At 39.0% G+C, this 14,989-nt stretch overlaps 1 protein-coding gene across 1 annotated transcript in view; it reads left to right on the top strand.

Annotated features, from left to right (window-relative positions):
• The window catches only part of LOC144600383 (ATP-binding cassette sub-family C member 5-like), a 92,988-nt gene that overhangs the window by 39,062 nt on the left and 38,937 nt on the right, over nt 1–14,989 (top strand). The window contains exons 12-15 of the mRNA XM_078411964.1: nt 6,632–6,756; nt 9,011–9,083; nt 11,963–12,166; nt 12,895–13,020. Of these exons, the coding sequence (XP_078268090.1) occupies nt 6,632–6,756; nt 9,011–9,083; nt 11,963–12,166; nt 12,895–13,020 (528 nt within the window). The remainder of the gene's footprint in view (nt 1–6,631; nt 6,757–9,010; nt 9,084–11,962; nt 12,167–12,894; nt 13,021–14,989) is intronic.

The following is a 14,989-nucleotide window of genomic DNA, read 5'->3' on the forward strand; positions in this document are numbered from 1 at the left end:
TCTCTCGGAGATGCTGCCTTTCAATGTGTTTGAGGCTCCAACTGCCTTCTTGAGTGATTATAAAAATATCACGATGGATTTCAAAAAGAGTAGGAAAATTAACTTCAATGTTCAAAACGAAAAATATTTCTCAAAATATATCATTAAAACAAATTACCCATTCAAATCAGATTTCTGGATTTTGCTTTATGCAATATGGCTGCTGTGTCTTGTGGATTGGTTTTCAAAGTAGGGGCTGTGTACCTTGGGTGCTTAAAGGGATGACAAGGATGATAGGTCAAAGAATGAGTCTTAATCTCTGTTTCTTTAAATAAGCACTTGTCCACAAAATGGGGAACACGTTATTATTTAGTCACTTTCAGTGAACTCTTTGGTTGAAAATAGGTGACCTGATTAAATGTTTGATCAGAATTACAAAAATAGTTGCATGAAGTTTCAGGACATACCTTGGTCATAAAAGGTGCTATATGAATTGAACTTAGCTTTACTCATGGTGCACATTTTCATGTAAATTTACTGCAATGAATAGCCATGCTTTAAATGAATATTATGTCATGTAAAATTCACAATGTAATTAATTTTTGCATTGCTTGTATAGTTATAAATGGATTATAATTGTTTAGAGAATACTTCATTTGGATATTATTTTTATAATTAGAATTTTATGTTTGGTAATTGAATCCTTGCTGGCATTGCAGGTAAATTAAATCCATTGCTAGCGTGGATTGAAACATGCTGATTCTGATACAATCACTAAAAGCAGATTGAAGGCATTTTCTTGCATTGTTAAAGCAAAAGCGATGCAAAGCAAACTGCTGGATATGTCATAACCACTCCAGGTCAATTGGAAACAAATACTTCATCCATGAAAACACATTTGCTCAATTAAGTGGTATCCTTGGCATTATGCATAACTGTTCATTAAGTGATGTTATTCATAAAGTTTTAATGCAGTCCAATTACATTTAATAACTTGGGTGGGTAAATAAGCTTATGGTTTATTCAAGAATGAAATTACATGAACATTAAAGTGAGTTGAATTAGTTTAATAGTCTTTCCTAAATTAAATATTTATGTAAAACTACTTTTGCGTCAAACAAATTTGCTTACACCGAAGCTCAGTAAGAGTAAATTGTACCTTGAAAAACTTTTTCACATTGTAGCAAACTGCTACAATGCCATCAACATTGTCACTGTTGGGCTACCAATTAACCAGTCACCTGCATCTAAGGTTTAGTTTACATCAAGAGTGATGGAAACAGAATTAGTTAGCATAATACATTTTCTTCTCTAATTGTATTTGAAGTTAATTGACTTGAAATACAAATGTACTGAATTACTTTTGAGGTTCCAGTATCTGTCAAAAGTTGATATCTTTGAAATACTGTATGGAATTTTGTTACTGCCCTCAAAAAGGCATTGATGTACAGATGAGGATTTAGTTATAGCATTTTGATTGATCTGGGATTTAATACTGGCTGCTGGAATTCCTCAGGTCATTGTCCTAAGCCTAACCATCTTTCATTATTGATATTGGTAATGCTTTTTTATTGACATGGTACCAAGATAGAGTGTTAAACTTTGTTTGCGTGCTATCCAGTCAAATTATGTTATGCATGAGTATAACCAAGTCATACACAAGCACAACAGGTAGTGCAAAGAGAAAAGTTGCAATGTGCAGAATAGATAGTGTAATAGTGTTATACCATTAAAGCTAAAGCAAGAGTGCAACCAACCATGGTTGCACACTTAGCTCTTGAGAGGTCCGTTCGGTAGTCTGATGACAGTGGGGAAGATATTATTGCTGAATCTGTACGTGCTTTTAAGCTCTGTGCCTTCTGCCTGACGAGGGAGGGGAGAAGAGGGATTGACCGGCGTGTAGATAGTCCTTGATTATTTTGGCTGCATTCACGAGATAACGTGAAATGTAGATGGAGTGAATTGGGGGGTGGGGGGGGAAGCTACTTTGTGTGATGGACTGGTCTAAATCCACAACATCTGCAATTTCTAATGGTCTAAGACAGAGCTGTTGCCAAACCAAGTTGTGCACTAGGGTGCATCTTTAGAAGTTGATAAGAATTGCCGGAGACATACCGAACTTTAGTCTTTTGAGGAAGTAGAGACAAATAATGAGGAAGATTTATGACAAAAGAGATTTGCTGATTAATGGACTGTTTATTATCATTTTAAACCCTGAAAAAAATGAAGCAATCTCAAATGCAGCAAATCTAGCAAGATAACAGTTAGGCTGAGACTGTCTAGTGACAAGTAACATTTGCACTGTACAAATGCCATTGTCCACTATACTACTTATTTTGGTGTAATTGCAATTTTATAACATTGTTAACTATATTATCATCCAGATTGTTAATGTACATATTAAACAGCAGCTGACTCGACAATGCCCCACTGCAGCACTCAACCTGTTAAAGGCCTCCAACCAGATAGAAGAGCTCTCCACAACTACCCTTTAACTCCGTCCAAGTCAATTTTGAAACCAATTAGCTAGCTCATCATGGATTCCATGTGATCCTTGTGAGACCTTGTCAAAGGCCTTGCTAAAGTCCATATTGATAATGTGCACTGCCCTGTCCTCATCAATCCTCTTGGTGACCATTTCAAAAACTTCTATCAGATTTGGAGGACACCATTTCCCATGCACAAAGTCATGCTGACAATCCTTAATCAGTCCGTTCCTATCCAAATGCTGGTAGATCTTGTCCCTAAGAATTCCTCCAACAACTTTCCCACCACTGACATCAGGCTCACCGACTTGTAATATCTCCTTGCTTGTCCTTGCATCCTTTTTTAAATGACAGAATAACATTAGCTACCTTCCCGCCTTCTGTAATTTCACCTCTGGCTAAAGATGATTCAGATATTCCTGCAAAGGCCACTGCAATTTTTTCCCAAGCTTTGTCTGCCCTTGGAGATTTATCCACCTTAATGCACTTCAAAACCACCAATACATCTTCTTTGTCAGTTTGTATATGATCACAGCACCTCTGCCTCAATGTCTTAGCTTCCATTATCTTCTCCTCAGTTAAAATAGATGAGAAGTATTCATTAAAGATCTCCCCCAATTTTTGTGGGTCCACACAAAGATGGCCATGTTGATCTTTAAGAGGAGCAATTATTTTCCTTTCCACCCTTTTACTTTTAATACACCTGTCGAAACTCATGGGATTTTCCTTGGCCTTGGTTGCCATCTCCATTTCATGTCTTCATATTTTTTTCATATTTCAGATACAGCGCGGAAACAGGCCTTTTCGGCCCACCAAGTCCGCGCCGCCCAGCGATCCCCGCACATTAACACTATCCTACACACACTAGGGACAATTTTTACATTTACCCAGTCAATTAACCTACATACCTGTACGTCTTTGGAGTGTGGGAGGAAACCGAAGATCTCGGAGAAAACCCACGCAGGTCACGGGGAGAACGTACAAACTCCTTACAGACGGCGCCCGTAGTCAGGATCGAACCTGAGTCTCCGGCGCTGCATTCGCTGTAAAGCAGCAACTCTTCTGTTTGCCCTCCTGATTGTCTTCTTAAGCATAATCGTACACTTATACTCACGGAGTGATTTGCTTGATCCCAACTGCCTAAATTGGATGTATTCCTCCTTTTTCCTGACCAGAGCCTCAATATTTTTTAAAGTAGCACACTTGCCAACCATCCTCTTACCTGCAAACAGATTTTCCCCATCAACCTCTGCAAATTCCCACCTAATGCCTACAAATCCGTCTTAACCCAATTTAGGTCTTTGTCGAGCTAGTGCTATCCTTCTCCATAATTACACAATTCTATAAGGGAATTATGGTTACTGGCCACAAATTGCTCCCTAATTGATAGTTCCGTCACTTGTCCTGTCTCATTCTTTAAGAGGAGGTCCAGCGTTGTGCCCTCTACAGTGGGGGCCTCTATATATTGATCAAGGAAACTTTCTTGGACCCCATTTAGCAAATTCCACCCCATCTACGCTCTTTGCACTATGGGAGACCCGCTTGATATTAGGGAAGTTGAAATCACCTACCTTAGAGTAGGGGAATCAAGAACCAGAGGTTTAAGGTGAGGGGGAAGATTGAATAGGAACCTGAGGAGCAACCTTTTTACACAAAGGATGGTAGCTATATGGAACAAGCTGCCAGAGAAAATAGTTGAGATAGGTACTATCACATGTTTAAAAGGCATTTGGATAGGTACATGGATAGGATAGGTTTGGAAGGATATGGGCCAAATGCAGGCAGGTGGGACTAGTGTAGATGCGGCCTGTTGATTGGTATGGGGAAGTTGGGCCGAAGGGCTTGTCTCCACACTGTATGACTTTGTGACTATGATGCTATCATTTTTACAGTATCTGCAATCAACCTACACATTTGCTCCTCTAATCCAAGCTGCCTAGTTCCATCAAAGTGATCATTCCCTTCCTATTTCAAAGTTCTACCCAGATAGCCTCACTGGAGGATATCTCAAGAATATACTCTTTGCGCATTATAGTAATGTCCTTCTTGATCAAAAAGGCAAGCCACCTCCTCTCTTACCAGCATCTCAATCACACCTATAGCATCTATTCCCCTGGAACAATGCGATTCCAGTCTTACTCTTTTCTCCGCATTATTTCTGTTGTGACTATAATAAACTAGACGCCTAAGCCAATATACACCCAGAGTTCATGCGCTTTACCTGTTAAGCCTCTAGCATTGAAATAAATACAGTTTCAACCACTGGTCTTTCCTCTCTCCTTATTGTGCACCTGCCTGTTCTGTCTGCCAATTTTGCTCTCTATGACTGCAAATCGATAGTCAGTACAAATAATTTCCCGATGTAGGAGGTGAGAGCAGTGGACTATGATGCCAGTTTTGTTGTGGTGATAGTCAAAGCCAAAAGTTAGAAAGTAAAATGGGACTATCATACTTAGCCCCTGTCCAATTGAGATCAATAACAGCGTGGATGTTCCAGGAATGATTTCTTGTTGAGCCATGGTCTAATTCTCCAGTAATTCTTTGAAAAAAAAATTGACAAGAAATAATTCACTTGATGCATGCTTGTCTTAGGAATTAATTTGGATGTATAACACCTAGCGAATTTCTGGAGTGATGAAAATTTATCTGGAAATGGTCCTTATTGCATTCTTTCTGAGGAAATCTATTTTCTATCACATAGTGCTGAACTAAACAGTTCTTGGCCACTATTTCCACAATGCATGTCATCAATTTACCACATCTTTAAAAATAAAGGTGCTAGGATATAAGGAGTCATGTCACATTGCTGATGAAATGCAGTTGGTGAGAGTAGAACTGTGGGTTCTTGTGTTCCACATAAATTTGTGGAATAAACTGCAAGATAAAATACTTGACCATAGACTTTGGAAGGAACAATCATTATAGACCACAATGATCTGTTTTTTAAATTGTTGGAAGCAATATCCTAATTGCTATGGCAATCATTGTGTAGAGTTAATGGCCTGTAGGAGTGGCATCGGCAGGTCCATCTGCTGCAACCAAACTTCATTATGGAGGGGTCCATTAAAATGAGGGTTTACTGCACTGTATTTCATGTCTCAGTTACTCATTTAGCTTCCCCAGATGTTGTTTACTGAAAAAAAATCTAATTTACATTTGAATTAATTCATACCAATCTATCATCTCCTCGAGGAGTTGTGCACATAGGCAGTCTATTTATTCGTTGGAACAGGACAAGCCTATTCAATCATTCAAAGTTGTTCTGCCATTCAACCACTGCATGCAATCTGTACTTTTTTGCCTAATTACCTTGGTAATGCAACTCTTCTTGTTCTTAGCAAAGAAAAATATTTTGAAATATTGTTTTCATTGATTAGTTTTGAATTTAGCCAAGCAAAAAACTTTGTCATCTAGACTGGACAAGTTGTCACGATCTACATTAATATTGTGTTCGAATCCAAAATACAACACACACTTTAGTCATGATTAAATTTACAAGGAAGAACATGCTCATTTTATTTTATGACTCTCAATAATCCTATCATTTTCTCCCGTCAAATTGTTCTGGTTGCTGTTTCCTATGTTCTTTCAATATCTGAAATATCTAAGCCAATATTTAGTAGATTGTTGCTTCTGAGGAATTTCAGTTAATATCCTGTAATATCCTGACTTTTCAGTTCTTTTTTTTCTGAAGAAAATATATATTTGTTCTCTTGGTTTCTTTTCTCCTTTTTTCATTGAAAGTTTGAATAATCATATGGTGCTTAAATTTGTAAAAGCCACATTTCATAATGTAAGTTCTTGTCCATCATGCGTTAAAAAAATCACAAATTGATTTAAGGAACATTAGTTAAATTTGAAATGTTAACTTGACCTGCTTGCCCCATCTGTGGGTTGTTTGACTGCCCCGACCACGGGAGGACAAGAGGAAGAAGTTTGAACTTTATTTGCCTTCTATCACAGTGAGGAATGTGGAATTCACTGCGATGAATGTTTATGTTAACTTTTATGTGGTTGTGTGTCTTGTTGCTTTCCAGTTAGGATGGCTGTATGGTAATTCAAATTTCACTGTACTTTAATTGATACATGGGACAATAAACTGACCTTGAAACCTTGAAACCTTGTATGACTGTATTTAATGGTGGTGTCTTCTCTCCAACCTTTAGCTGATATTACTTGAAGGGACAGTTGCAGTGAGAGGCACATTTGCCTATGTCGCCCAACAGGCATGGCTTTTTAATGCATCTTTACGTGATAATATCTTATTTGGTAAAAGCTATGATGAGGACAGGTAAGAATTGTTTATGTTAATTATGTCTTCATTGATGTATTTTAGAGAGACAGTTCCACAGATGACTGAGGCTCTTAATTATATCACCCAGCAACAAACAAATGAGTGTAGTCACTGAATTTTGGCAGTATCTTCAATGAAGCTTAAATTTGCACACATTCGTTTTTCTATTTCAAATCATTTTCTTGACAGAGCAAGAGATTATCTGTAAAATGTCATTTCCATGCTTTTCATCTGAAGTGCATGAAAATAAATCCTGAAATACATAGAAAGGACTGGAAACATTCAGCAGCATTTGTGGATAGAGAAACAGTCAACATTTCAGGTCTGAGCCCCTTCATGAAAGAAAATGTCAATTTTCAGTAGTGGAGAAAGTGGGAGAACAAATTAGAACATACTGAATATCTCTGAGAGGATGCAACCAAATTACAGTTATTGTAATGGTTAGGATCAAATTATGCTTCATTGTCTTCAGTATTTCTAGCATTTTCCTTTTATTTCCTATTGATCTGGCTGCTGGTAAATGTGTAAGAGGAGCCATGGTTGAATTATCAACATACTTTTGCCATAATATTCTGCGTGAAATTGACACCTCATTATGTGAAAAAATACAGACATTTAGCTGCTTCTGTTTAGCTCCTTCTGTTCCAAGGAGATTATATTAATTTGATGGCATTCTAACTCAACAGACAAATCACAGATTTCTGAGTTCTTTTATTCCTCGAAGAGACTATTTTTTAAAATAAATATTTTAAGACAAATATTTTTGTCATTCATGATTACTTAAGTTGGTAATACACTTGCCTCTGGTTCAGTACTTTGTGATCCCTTGCACTGCAACTTTGGTGCCATCTTTTTTTTGGGCACTTGCGCATTCTCATGATTCCTCTTCACAGTGCATTGCATTGCCATGGTAAATTAATGCAGTACTCCCAATGGATCCATTCTTATTCTGTTTGGCTTTGGAGTCAGTTAGGCCTTAACACTGTACTTGTTTATCATTCATCCAAACCAAAATCATTTTGCACTGATGCTAAATCAATTGTATAAAGTAACCACGCTTTACATTTTTAAAATCTTGTTTTCAATTCTGGAATTAAATCAATTTTGTGAAACAGTATCAATATCACAATTTAAAGAGAGAGGGAAGTTCTTTATTCTAATTTAACACGTTTTAGTGGATTAGTTGACATTTTCACAAAGTAAATAATTGTGCTGTTTTCTTCTTTTAATAAAACTGTCAGAAGATTGAGGTTGATAATTGAAGTTGGTTTTTTTAATGGGAAACTTATTTTAAACAACATTAAGGGTTGCTCATGTACATTTATGCTTTATTACCTGTGGGGACCCAAAAGAGTATATCGTTTGTTAAATCAATACCACATATTATGTTCTAACTTCAACCCATGATCCTTCAAAATGTAAGTCGATGCAACAGGGACTGGATCTCTTTAATCTCCAGCCATTTCTCTCCAGTGGCAAATAGATATTAGCATTCTCAAGTTGATGCCTTGCCATTCTCTGCAATATACAGGGACAGTTCTTGAGCACTTGATAGATCAAAGTTATTTTGTGGCTTGACTGTAGTCTGTCAACAAGAGTCTGATGGAGGATTTCAATTTTGCTATCTTGGCTCTTGACTGGTGGACTTGGATGCCCAGGCAGGTTTGTGCTCCAAATGTACTCCAAATTGTACATCCTTCCCATCCCATGGGAGTTGCTTAGTCACTTTGATGCTCCAGTAGACCCGAATGCTAAAGTTTGAAGGTCACCCCCACCATATCTGCTCACCTACCGTCACAGGCCTCATGATCACCAACTATATTAAGAGGAAGCCCCTGCAAAACATAAGGCTACTGTGTGCCTAAGGTCCAGTGCACCTTATCTGCTGCTTTGCTCTTTCTTTGCCGGCCTTAGTTCTTGCAGAATTGTTTTTAGTTTTGCTTGTGATAGTTTTGATTCTTTACTGCACCATTTAAGCACAACAATCATAAAACAGTGCATTGTTGGGCAGCCATAAAGCAATGTTAAGGTTTTACAGAAACCAACATGGTCACATAACAATGTTGACAGATTATCGAAGCTCAAATTTTGATTTTAAACGGAAAACATTGGAAATGGTGTTTAGGTGTAATATAAATAAAAGTATGTTTGATTTAGCATTCTAAGTAGTCCTGGATTATTTTAAATTTAATTTATTATTAATTGTTGCATGAACAAATAAGAGAGCAATCTTTAAAAACAATGTTTTTAGGTATCATAACGTATTGGAAGCTTGCTGTCTTTATCCAGACATCGAAGTTTTACCGTCTGAGGACATGACTGAGGTAAAAAAGTAATGCAAAATTATTGACTGTACATTAAATGCAAGTCCAGAGCCTGTAGAACAGGTTAAATTACTAGAAAGGAGGAATAGATCAGGAGCAATCAGGGCCAGCCACAAATTGACTTTCGGGTTGGAATTTATACCTGGTCTCTTCTCTCGCCATTAATCAAGGTCAGGAATCCTGACTGCATTATTTCACTGTTCATTGTCATGGTCCCTGGCTAGTTGTGAAATACCTCTAACACATTTGTTACTATTATGTCTGTTACCACTGATAGTTAAACTGCCAAATCAATAATGAAAGTAAACCCAAGCCTTTTTCTACAAATCTGTGTTGACCTGAGACATATTTTTTATAGTTTCTGTAGGTCATTCAAGTTCTAAAGTAATTATACTATGGGAGCTCAAAGTTGTTGTAAAAAGCTCCCTTGAAGACAGAAGCAGGGGAATTTATTATGGGGAACAAAGAAATGGCAGACGAGTTAAACCGTTACTTTGGATCTGTCTTCACTGAGGAAGATACACACAATCTCCCAAATGTTCTAGGGGCCGGAGAACCTAGGGTGATGGAGGAACTGAAGGAAATCCACATTAGGCAGGAAATGGTTTTGGGTAGACTGATGGGACTGAAGGCTGATAAATCCCCAGGGCCTGATGGTCTACATCCCAGAGTACTTAAGGAGGTGGCTCTAGAAATAGTGGAAGCATTGGAGATCATTTTTCAATGTTCTATAGATTCAGGATCAGTTCCTGTGGATTGGAGGATAGCAAATGTTATCCCACTTTTTAAGAAAGGAGGGAGAGAGAAGACGGGTAATTATAGACCAGTTAGTCTGACATCAGTGGTGGGGAAGATGCTGGAGTCAATTATAAAAGACGAAATTGCTGAGCATTTGGATAGCAGTAACAGGATCATTCCGAGTCAGCATGGATTTACGAAGGGGAAATCATGCTTGACAAATCTACTGGAATTTTTTGAGGATGTAACTAGGAAAATTGACAGGGGAGAGTCGGTGGATGTGGTGTACCTCGACTTTCAGAAAGCCTTCGACAAGGTCCCACATAGGAGATTAGTGGGCAAAATTAGAGCACATGGTATTGGGGGTAGGGTACTGACATGGATAGAAAATTGGTTGACAGACAGAAAGCAAAGAGTGGGGATAAATGGGTCCCTTTCGGAATGGCAGGCAGTGACCAGTGGGGTACCGCAAGGTTCGGTGCTGGGACCCCAGCTATTTACGATATACATTAATGACTTAGATGAAGGGATTAAAAGTACCATTAGCAAATTTGCAGATGATACTAAGCTGGGGGGTAGTGTGAATTGTGAGGAAGATGCAATAAGGCTGCAGGGTGACTTGGACAGGTTGTGTGAGTGGGCGGATACATGGCAGATGCAGTTTAATGTAGATAAGTGTGAGGTTATTCACTTTGGAAGTAAGAATAGAAAGGCAGATTATTATCTGAATGGTGTCAAGTTAGGAAGAGGGGATGTTCAACGAGATCTGGGTGTCCTAGTGCATCAGTCACTGAAAGGAAGCATGCAGGTACAGCAGGCAGTGAAGAAAGCCAATGGAATGTTGGCCTTCATAACAAGAGGAGTTGAGTATAGGAGCAAAGAGGTCCTTCTACAGTTGTACCGGGCCCTGGTGAGACCGCACCTGGAGTACTGTGTGCAGTTTTGGTCTCCAAATTTGAGGAAGGATATTCTTGCTATTGAGGGCGTGCAGCGTAGGTTCACTAGGTTAATTCCCGGAATGGCGGGACTGTCGTATGTTGAAAGGCTGGAGCAATTAGGCTTGTATACACTGGAATTTAGAAGGATGAGGGGGGATCTTATTGAAACATATAAGTTAATTAGGGGATTGGACACATTAGAGGCAGGAAACATGTTCCCAATGTTGGGGGAGTCCAGAACAAGGGGCCACAGTTTAAGAATAAGGGGTAGGCCATTTAGAACGGAGATGAGGAAGAACTTTTTCAGTCAGAGAGTGGTGAAGGTGTGGAATTCTCTGCCTCAGAAGGCAGTGGAGGCCAGTTCGTTGGATGCTTTCAAGAGAGAGCTGGATAGAGCTCTTAAGGATAGCGGAGTGAGGGGGTATGGGGAGAAGGCAGGAACGGGGTACTGATTGAGAGTGATCAGCCATGATCGCATTGAATAGCGGTGCTGGCTCGAAGGGCTGAATGGCCTACTCCTGCACCTATTGTCTATTGTCTATTGTCTATTGTCTATTCCCATGCTGCAGAACAATGATTTTACATGTTGCTTGGATTAGGTGGTATTAGCTACAAAGAGAGGCTGAGACAAACTGATATTGTTTGATCTGGCATGCCAGTGATTGAGGGGGGACCTGATATAAGTATACACAATAGAGCCATAGATGGGGTTAACAGTCAGACCCTATTCCACGTTGGAAATGTCAGTCTGGAGGGCATAAATCTAAGATGAGAGGGGCAAAGTTTAAAGAAGATGTGGGTACGTTTTTTAAGCAGAGGGTGTTGTGTGCCTGTAAGTCCTGCCAGAGGTGGTGGTGGAGGCAGATATGATAGAGGCAGATGAGATTAGTTTTATCTTGGCACTCTGTTTGGCATAGACATTGTGAGTAAAAGAGCCTGTTCCTGTGCTGTACTTTTGTATGTTCTATGTGAGAGTTATGTCTGGTAATAGTCATTTATTTTTCATCTTTTGTATCAGTTGATGGAAGTTTACATTCAATGCTTAGTTTTATTAAATAATATTTTTGAGTCAAGTGAAATTTATTGAATTCCTCAACAAAATAAATGTATAGTTCAACACTACTCAGCGTTCAAAATCTTCACAGTTTTTGCATTTGAAAAGTTACTCTCAGATAGCCTAACGTTTACAAATCTTCACCATAGATTGGAGAACATGGCGCCAATCTCAGCGGAGGGCAGCGACAACGGATAAGTCTTGCACGTGCTCTGTACAGTGATCAAAATACTTTCCTCCTGGATGACCCACTGAGTGCAGTAGATGCCCATGTGGGAGCTCACATGTTCACAAATGCCATTAAGAGAGGAATGAAGGGGAAAACAGTTCTCTTTGTCACGCACCAGCTTCAGGTTGGTACTTTTTAATTAAATCTAAAGGTATATACTGTCGGCAAGAGTTTAAAGAATAAATTATTTGTTCATTCGAATGAGTATAATCAGAAATGCAATTTTCATTTTGCCGTAACCATGGAATCATAGAGATTTAAAGCACAGAAGGGAAGTCACTGTGTCACTGTATTGTTACAGCACAAAAAGCAGACATTCACTTCTAGGCTCTGTCTGATATTCCTGTAAATTGCTTTTTTTTTTGCTTTAAGATCCTGGTAACCTTTTTCATTATTGTATTCTTTTCTCCATCGCCTAAACTGGTATTCTGGCATAAGTGTTCTGTTTTAGTCTTTAGTCATTAGTCATTAGTTTATTGTCAGTGTGCCAAGGTACAGTAAAAATATTTTGTTGCATGCTAACCAGTCAGTGGAAAGACAATACATGATACAATCGAGCCATCCACATGATAATGGGAATATTGTGAATAACATTTAGTGCAAGATAAAGCCAGTAAAGTCCAATTAAAGGTAGTCCGAGGGTCTCCCATGAGGTAGATAGCAGTTCAGGACTGCTCTCTAGTTGTTGGTAGGAGGGTTCAGTTGCCTGATAACAGCTGGGAAGAACATGTATTTTCACTCAATTCTTGGATCCAAATTCTGGTATAAATTAAACTTAGATATTAATTAAAAATGCAAAGGTGGATGAACAACTTCAATATATATTTCAATTCTTGTGTTTTTCCATTGTAGTATCTTGTAGACTGTGATGAAGTGCTGTTCATGCGGGATGGATGTATTGCTGAACAAGGCACACATGAGGATTTAATGACTCTTAATGAAGACTATGCTGCGCTATTTAATAGCATGCAGCAAGCTGTAAGTGTAACACGGTGAGATGACACATAAACATGATAACAACATGAAAAAACAATGGCAGAGAAGAGTAATTCATTCATCTACACCTTGTTATTGTAGAATCACAGTATAGGACAGAACAGGTTTATTGATTCTGTGCTTGGTCTTCTAAAGAATAATCCAATTAGTTCCACCACCCTTCCCCATTCTCATTTTCTTTTAATTTATTTCTCTCAAATAATCATTCAATACCCCTTTTCGGACTAGGGTTGCATCTACATCCATTAGTCTTATCAGGCAACACATTTCAGCTTATAACCACCCATAAAGAAATAAAGGTGTCTCCTTTTGTTGATTCTGATTCTTATGAAAATCATCAAAAACTGTTCTCCTTGGTAATTAGCCTCAAGTGAATGGAAATACTTATTTTTATTTACTCCATCATGATTTTAAAACATCTCTATTCTAGCCACCTTTGGTCTCTGAAGAACAACTCTTACTTCTTCAGTCTGTCTACATAATGTAAAACTCTCATTACAGAAGCCATTGTTAATCTCTAATGACTCATTTCCAAATTTTCTCATGACTGCAAATTCTAGACTGGAATCCATACTCCAGGTAGGACTGACTTCATGACAAATGTACAGTGCCCTCCATAATGTTTGGGGCAGAGACCCATTATTTATTTGCCTAAGATACTCCACAATTTGAGATTTGTAATATAAAAAATCACATGTGGTTAAAGTGCACATTGTCAGATTTTAATAAAGGCCATTTTTTAACATTTTGGTTTCACCATGTAGAAATTACAGCAGTGTTTATATATAGTCCCCCCCCCCCCCCCCCATTTCAGGGCACCATAATGTTTGGGACACAGCAATGTCATGTAAATGAAAGTAGTCATCTTTAGTATTTTGTCGCATATCCTTTGCATGCAATGACTGCTTGAAGTCGGCGATTCATGGACATCACCAGTTGCTGGGTGTCTTCTCTGGTGATGCTCTGCCAGGCCTGTATCGCAGCCATCTTTAGCTTGTTTTGGGGGTTAGTCCCCTTTAATTTTGCTCTTCAGCATATAAAAGGCATGCTCAATTGGGTTCAGATTGGGTGATTGACTTGGCCACTCAAGAATTGACCATTTTTAGCTTTGAAAAACTCCTTTGTTGCTTTGGCAGTAGGTTTGGGATCATTGTCTTGCTGTAGAATGAACCACCGGCCAATGAGTTTTGAGGCATTTGTTTGAACGAGCAGATAGGATGTGTCTATACACTTCAGAATTCATTATGCTATTACCATCAGCAATTGTATCATCAATGAAGATAAGTGTGCCAGTACCTTCAGCAGTCATACATGCCCAGGCCATATAACTCCCACCACCGTTTTTCACAGAAGAGGTGGTATGCTTTGGATCTTGGGCAGTTCCTTCTCTCCTCCATACTTTGCTGTTGCCATCACTCTGATATGTTAATCTTCATCTTATCTCTCCACAAGACCTTTTTCCAGAAGTGTGGTTGCTCTTTTAAGTACTTGTTGGCAAACTGTAACCTGGCCATCATATTTTTGCGGCTAACCAGTGGTTTGCATCTTGCAGTGTAGCCTCTGTATTTCTGTTCATGAAGTCTTCCGCGGACAGTGGTCATTGACAAATCCATACCTGACTCCTGAAGAATGTTCCTGATTTGTCGGACAAGTGTTTGGGGATTTTTCTTTATTATAGAGAGAATTCTTCTGTCATCAGCCGTGGAGGTCTTCCTTGGCCTGCCAGTACCCTTGTGATTAGTAAGCTCACTAGGGCCGGATTAAGCTAGTGCAGGGCCCATAGCATATGTTATAAAGGGGCCCTAAATACGGGACAAGGTGATGTCACCGCCCGCGCCCCACGTGACCTTACCCAGCCAGGGGGCACGTGCTCCCGCTCCACCAATGACGGCTGCCCGGGCCGGGAGGCAGGTTGCTACGCAACCTCCGTTAGGCGGTGCCCAGGCCTACA

This window comes from Rhinoraja longicauda, chromosome 15 (genome assembly GCF_053455715.1).
Source record: "Rhinoraja longicauda isolate Sanriku21f chromosome 15, sRhiLon1.1, whole genome shotgun sequence".
NCBI lineage: Eukaryota > Metazoa > Chordata > Chondrichthyes > Rajiformes > Arhynchobatidae > Rhinoraja > Rhinoraja longicauda.